This window comes from Rhinoraja longicauda, chromosome 16, assembly GCF_053455715.1.
Source record: "Rhinoraja longicauda isolate Sanriku21f chromosome 16, sRhiLon1.1, whole genome shotgun sequence".
Classification (NCBI taxonomy): Eukaryota; Metazoa; Chordata; class Chondrichthyes; order Rajiformes; family Arhynchobatidae; genus Rhinoraja; species Rhinoraja longicauda.
Window position 1 is genome coordinate 44,421,004 of NC_135968.1, and position 20,107 is coordinate 44,441,110.

Genomic DNA, 20,107 nt, shown 5'->3' on the forward strand with positions numbered 1-20,107 from the left:
GATCTCCAATGGGCTAAAGTAGGGTGTGCAGTATCAGGCTCATAAAGTAGGGAGTAGGGGCTCTAATCAAAATTCAATTAAATCAGCATCTGGTGACTCCGAGGTTAGAATGTAGCAGTCATTGAGAATTGAATCAAGCATGGTCTTGATGACTTCTTAAATCAAATAACCAACAATACCTGTTGCGGCTTTCATTTCATTAAAAACTACTTGGATATATTGCTTAGGTTACTCGTGGAATTATTTTTAAAAAGCTATGAAAGTTGTGCATCAAAACACTTCTTGTGAAGTTGGATTATAGAATATTTAAACTATTGTAAAATCTTGACACATGTTTTGTTTTTAAGCCCTTTCACACAATGTAACTCTCAATCCAAAACCCATTCATTTGTAGTACTGGCACAATGGGTTACTTCATTTGATAGTATTTGGGAGGGATTGAGGCAGCTGAATACATTGTTCCTTCAAATACTGCCCATTATGCTCAACTTCATTTACAAGTAGTTAGCTGGTGTCTAGGAGCTTTCTACCCATGGGGTGAGAGTGGACATTGTTCCTGGTGCATCCAATTATGTTCTATCTCTGCAAGGTGGATCTCGCTGGGAGTGAAAATATCGGCCGTTCTGGAGCTGTGGATAAAAGAGCCCGTGAAGCGGGCAATATCAATCAGTCGCTACTTACTCTGGGAAGAGTAATCACAGCATTGGTGGAGAGAACCCCTCACATCCCCTACAGGTAAATCTGACGCTTCAATGTTTCAAGCTGAAGTAAGATGGCAAATTTGGCAAGCTGGACCAGTTGCACAGATTCCAGTAAGTCACTGCTTATTCGGAATGAGGGCATCTTTTTTTGTTTACTTTACAATAATTGGCCATGAAAAAAGGGGCGTGGCTGTGTTCTGCAGCTGCGGCTCACAGGCAGTCTCTCTGTCTTTTTTTTGTTTTTTGTCTATTGTCATCGTTTAATGTACGTTTTGTTCTATTTTTAACTCTGTGTATGTGGGGGGGTTGGGGGAAACCTTTTTTCTAATCTCTTCCTCAACGGAGATGCGACCTTTACCGTGTCGTATCTCCGTTCGCGCTACGGCCTAACATCGTGGAGTCGGCGGCCTCCAGCTGGGATCGACCTTGAAGACTCCGGTCGCAGGGCCTGGACTTACCATCTCGGAGGCTTCGGCCGTGGGCCCTGCAGACCGCAACATCGGGAGTTCGCAGGTCCCTGGCTGGCGACCGGTTTTTGGGAGCTCCAGCCGTAGCAGCTTCGACCGCCCCGAAGCGCGAGGTACGATCGACCCGCTCGCAGGCCCTTCATCACCCTGCGTGGCTCGGCCGCAGCACTTTCCATCGCCCGGTGGGGGCTCAGGACTTTCATCGGCCTGCTCGGCTCGGCCCTGGGACTTTTCATCGCCCAGTGGGGGCTCAGGACTTTCATCGGCCTGCTCGGCTCGGCCCTGGGACTTTCCATCGCCCGGTGGGGGCTTCAAAAAGTTGGGAGCCTCGATCACCTCGTGGCACCACGGGAGAAGAATGAGGAGGAGATAAGACTTTGCCTTCCATCACAGTGAGGGTGTGCCTAGAGCAATCACTGTGATGGCTGTTTGTGTAAAAATTGTATCTGTGTGTCTTGTGCTTTTTGTTGTCTACTGCCGGACCCTGACGTGAGAGGACGCTGGCGTTGTTTATTCGCCGCTTTTCCGTTAGGATAGTTTGTCTGTTTGGTTTTATGTTGATTGTTTTTGTAAAGCGCTTTGAGCACCCGATAAGGCGCTATATAAAATAAATGCTTATTATTATTATTATTATGAACAACTGAGCCTAAAGAACGATATCAAGTCAATGTCTGGCTTTCTTTGCTATTCATTTTTTTAGAGAATCGAAGCTTACCAGGATTCTTCAGGACTCTCTTGGAGGACGAACTAAAACTTCCATCATTGCCACCATTTCCCCAGCTTCCTTGAATCTTGAAGTTAGTATATTTTAACTTGTGGCTTTTCTATTGTTCCTTGGTATTGTTTACTGCTAAATTTGGTTCCAAAGCCTGTTTATGAAATAGTTGCTTAATTGCTCATTTAAGTACAACCACTTTGATTACTTGGAGCTGTTTAATAGCGCCCGTTATCTCCAAACAACAGGAAACCACGAGCACTCTGGAATATGCCTATCGTGCAAAGAACATTTTGAATAAACCAGAAGTTAATCAGAAACTTACCAAGAGGGCCTTGATTAAGGTATTTAATACGATGCTTCACAGTTTAAACTAATTTGTGAAACCAGTCAAAATGTTTTGAGCCATTATTTTGAAGTGAGTTTTTTGGAAGTCTGTTGCAAACTTTTCTGTGGTGCAACATAGAAAAGATGCTTGAGACAAAATATGTATAGTAATGAAACTTTTCTCCTGAGGTTTTTATTTTCGAATGCACCATGTGTAAAACTATAGCCATGATGTTCTGAAGGTTTATAATATCACAGTACAGCATGGCAGCTAGATGTCTTCAGGATGTGAACGGAATGTAACAAATCATTTTCTTTAATGTGTTCATTAGCTGTTCATAGTTTAAGTCCAAATTAGCTTGTTTGGTTCAAATGGATAACTAAATTGATTGCAGGAGTATACTGAAGAGATTGAGAGGCTGAAGCGGGATCTTGCTGCAGCACGTGATAAAAATGGAGTTTACATGTCCGTGGAAAACTACGAGTAAGTTCACATTTTATATACAAGTATTGTCAGTGTAAAGTGTTGAAACCATGCAGTGATATCCGCTTTAACTTTGAATTTATTACACACGTGGTGCATTGATGTTTTAGAGATTGTGGACAGTGAGGCTCCCAGTGCAGAGCTTTGTTTGGACTCCCTATTTAATGTGACCTGCACTTTTCTAGTTCCTCCTGCCAACGGTTTTGAATGTGGAACGAACTACTTAAATGCAAGCAATAATGGTTTAAAGATACAGCGCGGAAACAGGCCCTTTCGGCCCACTGACCAGCGATCCCCGTACATTAACACTATCCTACACCCACTAGGGACAATTTTTGCAATTACCAAGCCAATTAACATACCTGTACGTCTACATACCTGTACATACTACATACCTGTACGTCTTTGGAGTGTGGGAAGAAACCGAAGAACTCTGAGAAAACCCACACAGGTCACGGGGAGAACGTACAAATTCCGTACAGACAGCGCCCGCAATCAGGATCGAGCTCTGGTCTCCAGCGCTGCACTCGCTGTAGGGCAGCAGCTCGGCTGCTGCGCCACCATGACTGCCCATGGTTCTTGACCTGATATAGTATCCCTTTGAATAACACTTGCATTCCCTCTGTCTCCATCCCTCCCCTACCCGTCATACCAGCTTCAAAGTCATCCTGTTGAGTCTCATTGTTTGTACTCGTTGTTGCCTAGCACAAGCTAACAGTGGCTTGTTTCCTTTATCATTGCTTTTTTTGCATATCTTTCATTCATTGTTCTATATCTCTCTACATCACCATCTCTCGTTTCCCCTTTCCCCTGACTCTCAGTCTGAAGAAGGGTCTCGAACTGAAATGTCACCTACTCCTTTTCTCCAGGGATGTCGTCTGACCTGCTGAGTTACTCCAGCTTTTAGTGTCCATCTATGCTTTCTGACTAATTTGGTACGAATGGTGCCTACAGAATGGGCATTAATTTCATATCTGAGGTGCAGCAGATATAAATGTAGACATGTGGAACACCAGAAGCTGGACCCTTGAGCTAAACACAAAGTGCTGAAGTAACTCAGCGAGTCAGGCAGCATCAGTGGAGAGACAATTTGGGTTGGGACCCTTCTGCACACCGTAACAATGGAAATGCTGCATTGGTGCAAAATGGAGGTATGAGGAATTAGACTCTCCGGCAATCCAACTTTTTTTTTCTCTCTTTCCCCCCCCCTTTAGATTTCTACAGAGTAAAGGGACTGTTCAGGAAGATCAGATTGACGATTATGTTGAAAAGATTGCTGCTCTGGAAGAGGAGCTGAAACGGGTAGGAAGTTACCGTATGATATTCCCATAATGACACTGTGCATTTAATGTGTAACTCTAATATGGCAAAATGACACTTCGCAAGTATCATACATCAAAATGTAAAGTTCAATCACTAGGTGTTATCAGGCCAAGTGTTAATGTAAATAGGTTTTGAGGAGCACCTTTGGTTTTCGGGGTGGGGGGACAGAGATTTTAAAACCCAGAGCCAATGAGGCTGGAGATGTAGCTATCTGACATGGATTTGTAGAAGATGTCAGAATGGTGGAGAATGCCAAAGGTTTCTGGGAATGGAAAAGATGGCAGAAGCAGTGTGACGCGAGGTCATAGCAGGATTTACTGGTGTAAATGGTGCGACTGTTCAACATGGACCGAAGAGCCAGTTACTGCGCTCTGTGACTCTGTCTTCTACAATCTGCATTTTTTATGTTTAAAAGAGTAATGGTGGTATGCAAATAAATAAAACTATTGACAATCTGAATGCTCTGCACCACTAGTTAAATTAGAGGAGGAGCTGGCATTGTAAGTAGTCAAGGGGTCTGGGTCTGTCCAAAACGAGTGTCGCTAATGACGACAAGAGTAAAAATGAATCGCAGGTGTCCTGAACGGGGTTCTTTCCTAGGATTTTGAAGGAAATTTTAAATGCCCTAAGAAAATTATAGATGCCCTGACATTAATTTTCCTTGGAAAAGTAAAACCAAAATGCCAAGTGCCGACAGCAATCTGCAGATTACCTGTGGGCATAACATTAGCAACATAATCGTGAGCCCTTTACCTAAAATAATGTATGTTTGACCCTTTTACCTGATCCAAGTGGAATTCATCTGACAATTTCCTTATTATTGCTCCCCTGCACCTCTTCAGGTTAACAAGCTATTTGTGGATGGCACGAAGGAGCTTGAACATTGTGTGTCTGAACTGCAGCAACGAGAGCAGGTACTTCAGGAAACCTGCCAAGATTTGGAGTTGACCAAAGGAAAGCTGTCTGAAGAGGAATTTGTTTGTGATGCCCACGCTAGCACTGAGAAAAAGCTCTACGGCACAGCCAGTGAGGTAGGCACTTGCTTGGTTTCTGACTGTCTAGGTGCACTCTTCCCTCCGGATCATGTCCACACCTGCTACACTATTGCTGCCAACTTGCGTGACAGAAGAATTAAACGTCTTTCCAGTGGGTGGTAATGGAGTTTCTTGCTTCCAGTCTTCATTGGGCTTTCCACAAATTATCCTAATGCTATTTCGATTTTCAGTGCAGAGCTTGTTGAAATAACTGCGTTTGACGTGATTGTTTGTTTTTGTCTCTGAAGCTATCTGACACTTCCTTCCTTCACTGTTTATCTGTGCGTCTTTGAACCAACCCAGTGCACTGTAATTGCATTTTGAAAGCTGCAGAAGCCTCTCCTAGTTTTTTTTAGTTTGGAGATACAGCGCGGAAACAGGCCCTTCAGCCCACTGAGTCCACGCCGACCAGCGATCCCCACACTATCCTACACACAATTTACAATTAAACCAAGCCAATTAACGTACAAACCTGTACATCTTTGGAGTGCGGGAGAATCTGGAGCTCCCGGAGAAACCCTACGCAGGTCACGGGGAGTACAGATGGCACCTATAGTCGGGATCGAACCTGGGTCTCTGGCGCTGTAAGACAGCAACTCTACCGCTATGCCCTGGTTTAAAGTTTATTGGTTCCATATCAAGAGCATATGGTTTAATTAATTACCGTGTCTCTTGTGCATGATTGTTTTATTCAAATATAGGCAGAATGATTTAAAAAGTTTGCACATTACGTAAATGGTTTCTAAATGGCTGAAAATTACAAAAGCTATCGACTATAGGGAGATAACAATCAATTCCTCAGGTGTGTAGAAAGATGACCCGGAAGAAAAAGACCCAGTGCTGCAGTAAATCAGGGGTCGGGCAGCATCTCTGGAGAACAAGAATATGTGACGTTTCGTGTCAGGACTCTTCAAACATTCTTCTATCCATGTTCTCCAGTGATGCTGCTTGATCCGCTGAGTTACTCTGGCACTGTGCGTCTTTTTTGTAAACCAGCTCCTTGTGTCTCCAAAAATATAGTGGGGTTTGGTTTGAGATTAATATAGGTGGTTCTGCTGTATCACAAAATGCTGGAATAACTCAGCGGCTCAGGCAGCATCTCAGGAGGGAAGGAATGGGTGATGTTTCGGGTCGAGACCCTTCTTCAGACTGATGTCAGGGGAGGGGGCGGGCTCAAAGTTCTGCTGTAATGCTTGGTTCCATAATCTGCATTGGATATTGTAATAGCGCCACCTTTGGTTGGAGGATTGTAAATGATTGAATAAACCACAGTACAGCTGTGCTTTCATGTTTCGGTCAGCAGTGAGTTAACTTGTTATTCTGTGTCTGAGCTCAAGAGATCACAAATTGGCGACGAGGATGGGATTGTCGATTCCCCAGCTTTACTTGTTTGTGTAGATAAGGAATTCTACAGAGGCACGGAGAAGGTTGTATAACTTTTGGTGTCAAGGAAAGCTGGAAATCGGGTCACAAAGCTGAATTCTGTGAGACTGTTTAAAAAAAATCTAAAATGGCGGTGCCCAGTGGATATATCGGAAGATTGTGAGATTTCCAGCAAAGCCGGGATACGTTCGGTGTGTATATTGAACGTTTAGAGATGTTTTTTGCTGCAAATAACATCACTGAAGTAGAAGCTTCTGATGCAGAATCAAGACGGTTGAATGAAGCAACTCAAACTAGGAAAAGAGCAGTTTTTCTCACTGAAATGGGTCCCGATGTTTATGATACAGTAAATAATTTATTAGCTTCAGCCAAACCAAAGGACATGCCTTTGAAGGATATTCTGAAGAAGTTAACAACATTATGACCCTAAGCCCTTAGAAATAGCTGAAAGCTATCGTTTTAGAAAGAGATGCCAACTTCCAGAGGAGGATATTAGTAATTTTATCGTGACGCTCAAGAGGTTATCAATTCATTGTAATTTTGGACATTTCCAAGACCGGGCGTTAAGAGACCGTTTCGTGTGTGGACTGAGAAGTGAGCGGATCCAAAGTAAGCTGATGACGGTGTATGACCTGATCTTTGAAACAGCTTGTAAAACTGCTTTGTCAATGGGTATGGCAGAAAGGGGTTCTAGAGAAGTCAGGACAACTTCTAGACAGCCAGCGGAAGAGTTGAACAAGCTGCAGTCCAGCAAACGGATAAGTCGACAAAGACGTCAGAGAATCGTTATCCATGGAAAGGTAGCAAGACAACTGCAAAGTCATGCTATCGCTGTTTGGGCTCACATCTAGCACAGTCTTGTCTGTTCTTCAAGGCAGAGTGTTACTCGTGTCACAAGATGGGACACATAGAGAAGGCTTGTCGAAAGGCTAAGCAGAAAAAAGGTTCAACAACAAGTAAGCTGCATTCTGTGGATCAACTGCAGGCAGAGGAAGAGCTTCTCGATATATACACCATCTGCAGCAATGAGCTAGTAAACCGGAAGACAAAGAATGTGTCTGTGCAAGTCCAGTTGAATGGAGCTCATGTCAGCATGGAAGTCGACACAGGAGCATCTGTGAGCGTGATTCTAGAATTTGTGTATCGGGAGAAGCTGAATCAAATTCCTTTGGAAACGAAGCGAATCGAGCTACGTGGTTACTCTGGAGAGAAGATTCCAGTGTTAGGAGGCGTACATGTACCAGTTAGGTATAAGGAGCAACAGGCGGAGTTGCCCCTCGTAGTTGTAAAGGGAGATAAACCTGCGTTGTGAGGTCGGAATTGGCTGCAGATCTTGAAGCTCAACTGGAACGAGATATTCCTCGTTCGTGAAGAATTCAAGTGTCCGGAGGACGTAATCAAGCAACATCCGAAGGTGTTTAGCGACCAGGGAGAGCCAATCAAGGGGTACAAGGCAAAAGTACGCGTGAAGCAGGATGCGACACCAGTGCATTGCAAACCACGGGTTGTGCCGTATGCTCTTAAGGACAAGGTTGAGAAAGAACTGAAAAGACTTGAAGCTGAGAACATTATCAGTAAGGTAGAAAATAGTGAATGGGCAACACCCATTGTAGTTGTACCTAAACCTGATGGTTGTGTTAGACTTTGTCGGGATTATAAGGTGACCGTAAACCAGGTACTTGAAGATAGCAGACCAGATACCCTACCAACAGCAGAGGATTTGTTAAGCACCCTCACAGGCGGCCAAGTCTTCACAAAAATGGACTTTTTATGTCCCTTGAATGAGCTTTTGAGAAAAGGTGTACCATGGAAGTGGACACGTAAATGTGATCAAGCTTTCAAGTCATGTAAAGCTCAGTTGGCAGAGAGTGCAATGCTTGTTCACTACGATGTCAATAAGCCGATGAAGTTAGCATGTGATGCTTCACCATACGGTGTTGGTGCTGTGATCTCTCATGTGTTAGAAAATGGAGAGGAAAGGCCAATAGCATTTGCGTCTAGAACACTCAATGCCAGTGAGCGAAATTATGCGTAAATAGAGCGAGAGGCTCTTGCATTGATTTTTGTCGTTAGGTTTCACAAATACTTGTATGGTAGAAGGTTTGTAATCGAGACTGATCGCCAGGCATTGACGGTGATCCTAAATCCAAAAGCACACATACCAACTCTGGCAGCAGCCAGAATGTAAAGATGGGCATTGATATTGTCTGCGTACCAGTATGATATTCAGTATCGTAAGGCAGCAGAGCACAGCAATGCTGATGCCATGTCTAGATTACCTTTGGAATCTGAGGTTACCCCAAACAGAGAGGACTTGTTTTACTTCTCTCATGTAGATGAGTTACCCATCACATCAGGGGTCATTCGGAAGGCTCCTCGCACTGACAGATTTTTGTCAAGAGTGCAGGAATATATTACAAATGGATGCCCAAACAAATTGCCAAATTCAGAGGCAGAACTGAAACCATTCTTTGTACGTAGGAACAAACTCTCTGTAGACCAAGGTTATGTCATGTGGGGAGCAAGAGTTGTAATACCTGAAAAATATGGAGTAAAATTGCTAGAAGGTCTTCATGATCAGCATTTGGGAATGTGTCTAACAAAGCGTCTAGCTAGAAGCTATCTGCTTCATAGCAGGAGTGAAATGAGAGTGTGGCCAGGGTGATGTTGAGTCTTTGGGGTTGACTGCCTTTTTGTGGCAGTGTTTCCTAAACATCCCTAAACAAGTGTTGAAGTGCAGAGAGATCTGGGAGTGCAGGTACATGGTGCCACATGTAGATAGGGTGGTCTATAAGGCCTTCGGCACATTGGCCTTCATCAGTCAGGGTACTGAGTATAAAAGTTGGGTCCACAAGACAATGGCAAGGCCATTGGGAGTTTTCTTCAGTTTTGGTCACCCCGTGATGCACTTTTATTTCTGCAAGTAGCGTGAATAATTTAGAAAGCAATAATGCCAAGTTTTCTCTTTGATTACACTGAACCAGGAGACTGTGCAGAGTAATTGCAATGCAGTGCTCATTAAAGCTGCAATGGAAAGACCATTGATTCTTGATTAGTACGGGTGTCAGAGGTAATGGGGAGAAGGCAGGAGAATGGGGTGAAGAGGGGAAGATAGATCAGCCATGATTGAATGGCGGAGTAGACTTGATGGGCCAAATGGCCTAATTCTACAATCACTTATGACCTTATGACCAACCATGCAATAACTCTGCAATAAGGGAGTTTTGCAAGATCTACATGGTCAGAAAAGATCTTTAGCCCATCAATCAACATCTTTTCAATGGGGACACAGACCCCCGTCACCCCTTGCACAAATCACCAACGTGCCAAGAAACGCTTGAAGAGTCGGAACAGCTTCCTGGAACTAGAGCCAACCGTGCCAGGTACCAAAACCAAACCACAGACGGCACCAGGACACCACCTGCCTTATACTACCTGGAAAGCCCTAAACTGCCTCCGCACTGGAGTGGGACGTTGCGGACTCAGCCTGAAGAAGTGGGGCTTCTCGGACTCTGACAAATGCAACTGTGGAGAGGTACAGACAATGGCCCACCTACTGACTTGTAGCAAAGAGGCATGCACTGCGGAAGATCTCTGCAGAGGCACAGATGTGGCACTGGCTGTGGCAAAGCGATGGCAGAATGTCGTCTGACACACGAGCGAGAGAATCAACATCTTTTACATCGGTGAGGTTTCATTGGAATCTTTCTCCACTTTGCAAAAATAGAAATCATTTAACATTGACAAATCCATGTGGTGATTCCCAGACCGTGACGCTCTTGAATGGTGATGGGGAGAGTCAAACCACTTTTACTTACTGCGAAGAAATCCTAAATGAACATTTTCACGTTGAGCTGTCAGTTAATGACTAGTTTCCAGCTTTGCTTCCAGTGGGGTTTTATTTTTGGATCGTGCTGATGAGCAGAGATGCCTGCCCTGCCTGAAGCTGGAGTATTCTGCAGTGTCAGACAGTGTATGTCTGTTTCAAATTCCATGCAGGAAAAAAGTGAAACTTGTTCGTTCTCCTGTACGCTTTCGATGTACTATTGATTCACATTCAGAGCCTCGATCTGTTTGTGTGCGTTTAATCTGAATTTCAATGACAAGAGGAACAACTTGCTGGAGCGCTAAGGGTGCCGATGTTCAGGGTAGATGTTTTAGCTTCTGAAATCCCAGCAAGTAGGTCAATTAAAATAATTAATTTCAGATCCGAGGCGGGACTGTATCCCGAACTGAGCATGTCCAGAATGTTTTCTAATAAACAGTCGAAGTATGAGTCTGAAGAAGGGTCTCGACCCGAAACGTCACCCATTCCTTCTCTCCAGAGATTCTGCCTGTCCCGCTGAGTTACTCCAGCATTTTGTCTACCCAAGTATAGCAATAATGTCAGTGGTCATTTTTATTATAAATTTTAAAATGCACAGGTAGCTACTGTCTCATGATGTGCATACTATTGTTTGCTATGTTGAGGGGATTGAAATTTGACATGAAAATCTTCTTGATTCGTTAAAGCTTTATCCACTGGCCCCAGGTGCTAGATTTTGGTATTTAAACTTCATCTTTCTCTGAAGACTCGCTTTAAGCTATTGACCATCTTTTGATCATCACTGGCTTGTCAATTATTATTTTTGTCTGATTTGCTGGTCTGGATAACACTATGAAATAATTTAATGCAAAATCCTTCATTCTATCCAAATCATATTTTTTCCACCTGGTACATTTGCCTGGGGTTTCATTATTTTTATAATGTGTTCTTGAAATTTATATTTCAGTTGCTGCAGGTGGTTGAAGTGAGTACAGGAGACGTGGCCGGTCTTCACGCTAAGCTTGACCGTAAAGCAACTGTTGAATTTCACAACCACAAAGCTCAGGAGGATTTCTTAACGCAAATGAATAACTTGTTCGCTGAAATACAGACGAAAACTGATGAAACGCGTGTTCAGCAATGGGGAATGCTAGATTTCTATGCCAAGTCAATAGGTAAGTTCAGATCAAATTTATTGTACAGTAAATTTACAAATTCATTTTGCAACTAACAAGGTTTATTAAAAAATATGTTTGAATTTAAACTTTCTTTGCTTGGTTCTAAGATTTTGGTTTCAAACGATGAATCTGAATAGTTTGCTCAACTCCGTTATTTGATTTTCTAAATTAAAAAGTGTGTATCAAACTCCTAAAATCAGTGGAGTTATAAAAGATACTTTGTGCATCTGCAGTGGTAAATTTGGGTTTGAAGCCTATTTTAGCTGAGTTACTTTGGATGTGTGGGGGGGCTTATCTCGGTAACAATTAGTGGATAATCGGTTGTTTACAGGCATGAGTGATGCTGAGAAAAGATATATTGCAAATGGCAATGCAATCAATTTCAAGTCCCAGACTTGAAAATTGTACAGCTAAAATAACTTGCCAGGGTGTGATCAGATTGTTGTTTGTGCGATCTTTGTGTACAATGAATTGATAGCTCCATTTACTGTATTGCAACAATGATGAGACTTCACTGGCTGTGAGGTGCTTTGAGATGCTCAATGTTAGCCTGATGAATGTTAGCCTGTGTGGCTTTAATGCTAAAAGGTGCCATTGTGTTGCTTCTTTGACAATTACACGCTGGTTTGATTAGTATTTCCACTGTCCCGAATCGTGCCCAGAGAGGTTTAAAATGGCTGTTTGATGACAAGGATTGCTCCACAAGTCAAATGAGAGCGAGTTAATGAAATCTATAATATCTATTTTTTTTTAATTGGATGTTTGAGACAGGAATCTCGTAAAGTTTGTAGGAAAAAAAACTGCAGATGCTGGTTAAAATCGAAGGTAGAAACAAAATGCTGGAGTAGCTCAACGGGTCAGTCAGCATCTTGGGAGAGAAGGAATGGGTGACGTTTTGGGTCAAGACCCTTCTTCAGACTGATGTCAGGGGAGGGGGCGGGACAAAGATAGGATGTAGTCGGAGACAGGAAGACTAGTGGGAGAACTGGGAAGGGGAGGGGATAGAGAGGGAAAGCAGGGACTATCTGAAGTTAGAGAATTCAATGTACATACTGCTGAGGTGTAAACTGCCCAAGCGAAATATGAGGTGCTGTTCCTCCAATTTGCACTGGGCCTCACTCTGACAATGGAGGAGGCCCAAGACAGAAAGGTCAGATTGGGAATGGGAGGGGGAGTTGAAGTGCTGAGCCACCGGGGTAAAGTTTGCAGTCTAGTTTCAGAGTTTAAGAGCCCTGTGAGGGGGCTTGGATCCGTAAGTGTGGTGGCGTGTGGGTGGTGGGGAAAGAATGGTTTGTGATCAGGGTGGCAGCTATCTCAGGAGCGAGGTACTCCCACATGAGTGAGTCTGGGACAGCCATGCGTAATACAACAGCAGTTTCACAGCATCACTCGGGCCTGTGAACGACCGAGTGCTTATGTAATCCACTGTGGCTGCAGAATTGAGGAGAATGACAGTATTAAAAGGGAGGGAGTTTTGAGGTGGACTGAGAAAGGAACAGACTGAAAAGCCATAGGGCATTCTCGTTATCAGATTAGTCTTTTGTCAAGACCACCCAGTCGCTGGTGTGCAACAGCCTCCTTGTATCAAAGGAATCTTGTCGTGGAATGTCCATTCTTTGGAACTTTAATAGATGTAGGTTATTCTCAATCCCAAGTGATTGCCAAAGATGTAGCTGGAAAGGATGGAAAACCATTGATCACGGACATTCCAGTGGAAAATATTGTCCCCTCATGGTACTGAGGTAGTCATGGAAGTGTCTGCAGTTGAAGATTAATTTCTCCAATTCTAATAAAGGAGAAAATGTTCCTTCTGGTCTTTTGGCTTCTTAAATGATCCCGTGTTTTTCAGGTGACCTTGTGGGTACAAATGCCTCTGCATTAAGTTCTGCCATGTCATCAGTAGCTGCTGCATATTCATCAATGAAGGATGTGATTTCATCAGACGTATCACAAACTCTTCAGGAATTGCTAAAGCAAGAGAGTATGACAGAGCAGTCGCTAAATTGCGTGCAGAAAGCCCTGGTAAGTTCTTAAGAATTCGGAGGGAAGGAGGACGAAGTACTTAGTCACAATGTGGGTGGACACGACTTTGCATATTTCACAATCCTGATTTTTTTCCTGCCTGTTTAAAATCTCCACTCCACTTTTCCCCTTAGCAGTTTTATTGTCCCAGATCTGTCTGACATTCTTTGTTGCCTCACTTGAATGCTCACTGTACATGAGTCTGGACCATGTGTTGGCAGGCTGTTGAATTGACATCACATCTTGGTTGTATCAGGCTCCTGAATGAGGTTTTACGGTGACTGTCATTAGACAGTGATCACGGTTCTGAGCCACCGCTAACCAGATGCGAAAGAGGCCAGTTCACAACGGAATAATGTAAACATCACTTACAGGTGCTTCTCAACTTACGATGGGGTTATATTCCGAGAAACCCATCGGAAACCGAAAATATCGTAAGTCGAAAAGCATTTAATACACGCGATCACGTGGCCGGAAACGAGCTGCGGCTCGCTATGGGTCACTGCCGTTTGCACCATGGCAATGTCGAAATATTGTACGTCAAAACATCGTATGGCGCGGAGCATCTGTATTTTAATCTAATAAAAGTTGCGCCATGTTGCACATTACACTGGCACCCCTCCAAACCTTTCCGAATTTGGGGAAAAGTTTCCGCTTTCTTATTTTGATTTCCGCCATTCCAATTTCGCCTCACATTTTTCCGCAAAACAGTTGCAAGTTGACAATTGCAATTTGTCCATTCAGCCGCTAGAGGTCACTAGGGATTCCCCGAAAAATCCCCCCTCACCCTGGAAGTCTCCCCGAAAATGTGGCATCTAGGCTGGGCAAGGCAGACAATCTCGACCTCATCCGGACTTCCATGGCTGAGCAGTGGGTTGAATTTGCAACCTGCGGCCGGGGCTCTGGAACTCCAGCCCAGCTGGAGCCATCACATCTATCCCCATAGCCGACTTCCTTGGCCTGCTGGATAAACCAGCAAAGCTCTGGAGCCAAGAGTGCCAGAAAATCAGTGGTGGAACTGTAATGAGTGAATATTAAATTTGAGTGCAAGATTATATAACTATATTAATTAATTAAGACGGGGTTAAAATATAAAACACAGCAGAAAAGCCAATTACCAACTTTTTGGGCTGATTATCAATTAATGTGCGAATTTACTTCAACAAGTACTTCCGTATGCTTAATCGAGTCACATATATCAACTCTTTCTTTATAACTTAGTCATACATTTTATGACCACTGTTCTTTTATTCAATACCAAGAGAATTGGGATGTGAAAGGAAAAAGCAAAATAGAAAAAACAAAGCAATTTTTTCGTTGTTGCAAAAAGTATCTCTGTTCAATAACCTTTATATAAATAGCAGAATATACTCATGATAGGCCTGACATTGTACATGTAGTCCAAGAACTACAGACTGTTGCAAATAATAGTCATTTTTCTCACAGAATGTAGCGCATTTGGCATGCATACCTTTTTGCTGAAAAGTTGCATTACGTGCCATTTTACGAATTTTGATGTAAAATTCTGAATTTTGGACATCAAAATTATGAAGTTGTAAACTCAAATGTTGGGAGGTCTGCACCTATTTTAGTGTCATCTGCAAGCTTTCTGATTATCCTTGTACATTCTCATCCAAATAGTTGATCCAAATGGCCCAGCACTGATCTGTGAGGTACGACACTAGCCACAGTCCTTCAGTCCAAGAAACATCCTTCCAGTGGCATTCTCTGCTTCCTATAACAAAGCCGATTCTATATCTAGTTCGCTAGCTCTCCTTGCATCCCATGTGATCCCTTGTAACCTTCCATAGGTAGCCTACCATGCGGAAACGTACCAAAGGCCTTACTCCAGTCCGCATAGACTACATCTAAGCGCACCACTGTTCTTGTCAATTTTCTTGGGTATTTCAAGAAAACTAAAAAGTGACTGAGACACAATCTCCCACACACAAAACCATACTGATCATTCCGAATCATCCCCTGTTTTTTTTTTAAATGCACGTGCATTTTATCATTCAGTATCCTCTACAGAAATTTTACTACCACGGATATTAGGTTTACTGGTATCTGCCAGAGTTATCTTCTGTCCACTTTTTGCCCTCCTGATTCCCTTTTTAAATATGCTCCTCAATCCCTTTCACTCCTCCAGGGTAACACTTGCTGCCAGCTGTCTATACCTGATCCACTTTCTTTATCCTGACCAGCGCTTTGATTTTACTCTTCGTTCTGGATTACTTGCTTCTACCTGCCTTGCCGTCCACTCTAACAAGAACATGCATTTCTTGAACACTCGTTTTCGGCCTTGTTAAAGCATTCCACTTTCCGAAAAAAGACACAAAATGCTGGAGTAACTCAGTGGGTCAGGCAGCATCTCTGGAGAGAAGGAATGGGTGATGTTTCGGGTCGAGACCCTTCTTCAGACTGATGTCAGGGGAGGGGGCGGGACAAAGATAGGATGTAGTCAGAGACGGGAAGACTAGTGGGAGAACTGGGAAGGGGGAGAGGATAGAGAGGGAAAGCAGGGACTACCTGAAGTTAGAGAAGTCAATGTTCATACCGCTGGAGTGTAAACTACCCAAGCGAAATATATGGGGCTGTTCCTCCAATTTGTGCTGGGCCTCATTCTGACAATTGAGGAGGCCCAGGACAGAAAGGTCAGATTGGGAATGGGAGGGGGAGTTGAAGTGCTGAGCCACCGGGAGATCAGGTTGGTTAAGACAGACTGAGCGGAAGTGTTGAGCAAAACGATCGCCGAACCTGCGCTTGGTCTCACCGATGTAGAGAGGGTGACATCTGGGACAGTGGATACAATAGATGAGGTTGGAGGAGGTGCAGGTGAACCTCTGCCTCACCTGGAAAGACTGTTTGGGTCCTTCGATGGAGTCGTGGAGTAAAGGGACAGGTGTTGCATCTCCTGCGGTTGCAGGGGAAAGTACCTGGGGAGGGGTGGGAAGGGACAAATGGACCAGGGAGTTTTGGAGGGAACGGTCTCTGCGGATAGCAGAAAGAGGTGACGATGGGAAGATGTGGCCAGTAGTGGGATGTCACTTTGCCCACAAACAACCTCCTCCAATCAACTTTTGCCAGCTCTGGTCCAATACCATCAACATTGGCCTTGCTTCTACTAAGAGCTTGTGGACCAGCCCTGTCCTTATCCATAACTATTTTAAAGCTTATCGCTGATCTCAAAAGGCTGCCCACTGACACAACCATTTACTAAATAAGATAGTTTTAGGCACCATTAGCTTGAGCTCTCCATTTATTGAGTGTTAGATTGCCAAGGCTGTGGCTTGACTTATCCATTGAACGCACTGCTCTTGTTCCACGCCTCCTTTAGTTTGAGTTGCAGATTAATCGTGGACATGCATTAGTGGGAGAGGAAAATAGCCTATTCAACCATTTTCTTCCTCAGACTTATTTTCATCAGGTATATTCTGCATCTGAATTATTTTATATTTCAAAATTTTGTGAAGCTATCTCTGAACTGCAAACAGAGTCCACCTTTCGTGTTTGCTATAGTGGGTGAATTTGTGTTATTGTAGGGCAACTCGAGTAAAATGATATTTGAATATAGCTTGGTTGCCATGCTGATTTGTCTGAATTGTTTTACTTGGCTCAGTGCTGGAAGCAGTTTGTCTGAATAAGCATGTTTTGGGTCATTATTGATATTACTGCTGCTGCGTGTGGGATGGGTAGTTAATGGAGCGGTGAGTACTAGTCTTATTGTTCATGGAATTTCTCGCTTCTCTTAATTTCAGGCTGACCACAAGGGAGAAATGGAGAAGATGTTAAAGAAGAATTTACAGCCCATAGTTGTCAGCATAATGGAACTGAACCACTGCCTCAAACTGAACTTTGAAACCTATTCTGGCATGGCGGAGAAGGTGATCAATACTTTGTTCTGCCTCTGTTCAATGATATAATATTTCCCCAAAAGTTAGTCTGTAAATCGAATCGGTATCAAAGAAAGCAAACTCAATACTCGCATTTATTTAGAGAGGGCTTGAATACAAAAACAGGGATGTAATGCTGAGGCTCTATAAGGCACTGGTCAGGCCGCATTTGGAATATTGTGAGCAATTTTGGGCACCATATCTGAGGAAGGATGTGCTGGCTCTGGAGAGGGTCCAGAGGAGGTTTACAAGAATGATCCCAGGAATGAGTGGGTTGACATAAGATGAGCATTTGACGGCACTGGGCCTATATTCGCTGGAGTTTAGAAGAAAGAAAGGGGGGGGCCTCATTGAAACATACAGAACAGTGAAAGGCTTGGATAGAGTGGATGTGGAGAGGATGTTTCCACTAGTGGGAGAGTCTAGGACTAGAGGTCATAGCCTCAGAATTAAAGGATGTTTTTTTAGGAAGGACATGAGGAGGAATTTCTTTAGTCAGAGGGTGGTGAATCTGTGGAATTCTTTGCCATTTGAAGGCTGTGGAGGCAGTCAGTGGATATATTTAAGGCAGAGATAGATAGATTCTTGATTAGTACGTGTGTTAAGAGGCTTTGGGGAAAAAGGCAAGAGAATGGGGTTAGGAGGGAGAGATGGATCAGCCATGATTGAATGGCAGAGTAGACGTGATGGGCCAAATGGCCTAATTCTACTCCTATCACTTATGATCTTATGAAATTTCTCCACTTCTCCCTAAAAATATTTACAGATACTGTGAAACCATCATTTTGGAAGAATTTTGTCTGCTAATGCGCGTGGATATTAATGATTTGTTATAACTAGCCTTGTATGGGATGACATAATTTGAAAGATGGAAAAAGTTGCATAGCAATTATTATCTGAATAATAAGATTAATGCTCTGTTGCTTTGTATTTTTAATTTGGTGGAGTTGCAGGTTAATGCAAGCTAAAATAGTATTAAAGCCAGGCCTTGCTATAGTTTTTACACTGATGATGAGTGTCACTGTAGTATTACTTTTTCTATATTGACCGTTTTGATTTTAAATTGTCTCCTTTTTTGTACACTAGCATCTGCAGTTTCTTGCGCCTCTAATTGTTTTCATTTGATTCAGATGGAAGTTATGAAAAAGGATACAAATGCATTCTTTGGACAACACAGCAAAAGATTGAATAAATTACAAGAAAGCACTTGCAATGCTCTGGGTGTGATTCAAAATGAGAATGAGGCATTGAGGCAAGATCTACAGAAATCACAGCAAGAACAGATGGAGGTGCTGCCAACATTTAATGGTTCGGAACATTACATTGTGGTGTTTTATTGAATGATTTCAGTAACAATTCAACTCTGGCTTTTTGTAAATAGGGTATGTCAAACGTCATCTCAAATCTACAGAGTCAGCTTGGTCTGTTGGTTCATCAAACTCAGAAGAGTTACGATAGTCTTCTAACTCAGAATGGAAATGTACAGCACTCATTGAATATGCTTCAGGAAAATGTGCATTTGTAAGTATCTGGATTGTACTAAATGTTGTTAAAAGATCATTCTACTATAATATGTGTCTCCACCAAGCAAATTGGATATAATGGCATTCATGAAGTAGGGAACAATATTTGTACTACGCAGATATCATTGGTTATAAAGCCAATTTAAACCTTATCAAAGGCCTCATCAAGGTCTCTATAGACAACGTCCTTGGCCTTATCCAGATCAACATTCTTGGTCACTACTTTGGTTTCTGAGGGGAATATTTTCTCTCTAGTTACCCTCTTTCCCTTCATGTACATAAAATACCTTTGGATTCTCTTTATTCTTATCTTCCAGAACGATTTCTTGTCCCCTTTTTGCCCTCCTGTTTTTCCTTAAGTATGCTCCTCGGTTCCCTAATCTCCTTTGGGGATATGCTTGATTCTCATTGCCTATAAGCTTTTAGCTTAGAGATAGTGTCGAAGCAGGCCCTTCCCTGGCCAAAGTTCACTTGCACTTTGTTCCTATTGTGTAGGATAGAACTAAGAACAGAAGCTAATTAACTTACAATCCTGTGTGTCTTTGGCATGTGGGAGGAAACGGGCGGAACCCGGAAAAAAATCCATGTGGTCATAGGGAGAATGTGCAAACTGTACAGACAGCACCCGTAGTCAGGACGTACAAGCCACTGGAGATAAATGGGTCTACTGTGGATAGGGTGAGCAGTTTTAAATACTTGGGAGTCCGCATCACAGAGGATCTGACATGGGCAACGCACATTGCCGCACTGGTGGGTAAGGCAAAGCAGCGCCTTTACCACCTTAGACAACTGAGAAAATTCAGAGTGTCTCTGAGGATCCTTCATTGCTTCTACTCTGGGGCTGTAGAGAGCATCCTGTCCGGCAACATTACAGTCTGGTTTGGGAACAGCTCTGCCCAGGACAGGATGGCCCTGCAGAGAGTAGTGCGTTTGGCAGAACGCACCATGGGAACTACACTCGCCCCCCTGCAGGACCTATACATCAGGAGGTGCAGATCCAGAGCAAGCAAGATCATGAGGGACCCCTGCCACCCCCGTAACGGGCTGTTCCAGATGCTACGATCAGGCAAACGCCTCCGCTGTCACGCTGTGAAAACGGAGAGGATGAGACGGAGTTTCTTCCCATAGGCCATCAGGACTGTCAACTTTTATAACCCCAGAGACTAAATTTTTGTCTACACTATAGTAACTTATTAACTTTATTTATATGCTGTAACTGTAATTCTTTTTTGTGCACAATCCGCAGGCATTG

At 43.3% G+C, this 20,107-nt stretch overlaps 1 protein-coding gene across 1 annotated transcript in view; it reads left to right on the forward strand.

Annotated features, from left to right (window-relative positions):
• Nucleotides 1-20,107, forward strand: part of kif11 (kinesin family member 11) — a 48,423-nt gene that overhangs the window by 16,996 nt on the left and 11,320 nt on the right. Inside the window, exons 9-19 of the mRNA XM_078412883.1 lie at nt 590-735; nt 1,869-1,965; nt 2,132-2,227; nt 2,606-2,694; nt 3,909-3,996; nt 4,860-5,048; nt 11,207-11,414; nt 13,267-13,439; nt 17,198-17,323; nt 18,463-18,621; nt 18,714-18,853. Of these exons, the coding sequence (XP_078269009.1) occupies nt 590-735; nt 1,869-1,965; nt 2,132-2,227; nt 2,606-2,694; nt 3,909-3,996; nt 4,860-5,048; nt 11,207-11,414; nt 13,267-13,439; nt 17,198-17,323; nt 18,463-18,621; nt 18,714-18,853 (1,511 nt within the window). The remainder of the gene's footprint in view (nt 1-589; nt 736-1,868; nt 1,966-2,131; nt 2,228-2,605; nt 2,695-3,908; nt 3,997-4,859; nt 5,049-11,206; nt 11,415-13,266; nt 13,440-17,197; nt 17,324-18,462; nt 18,622-18,713; nt 18,854-20,107) is intronic.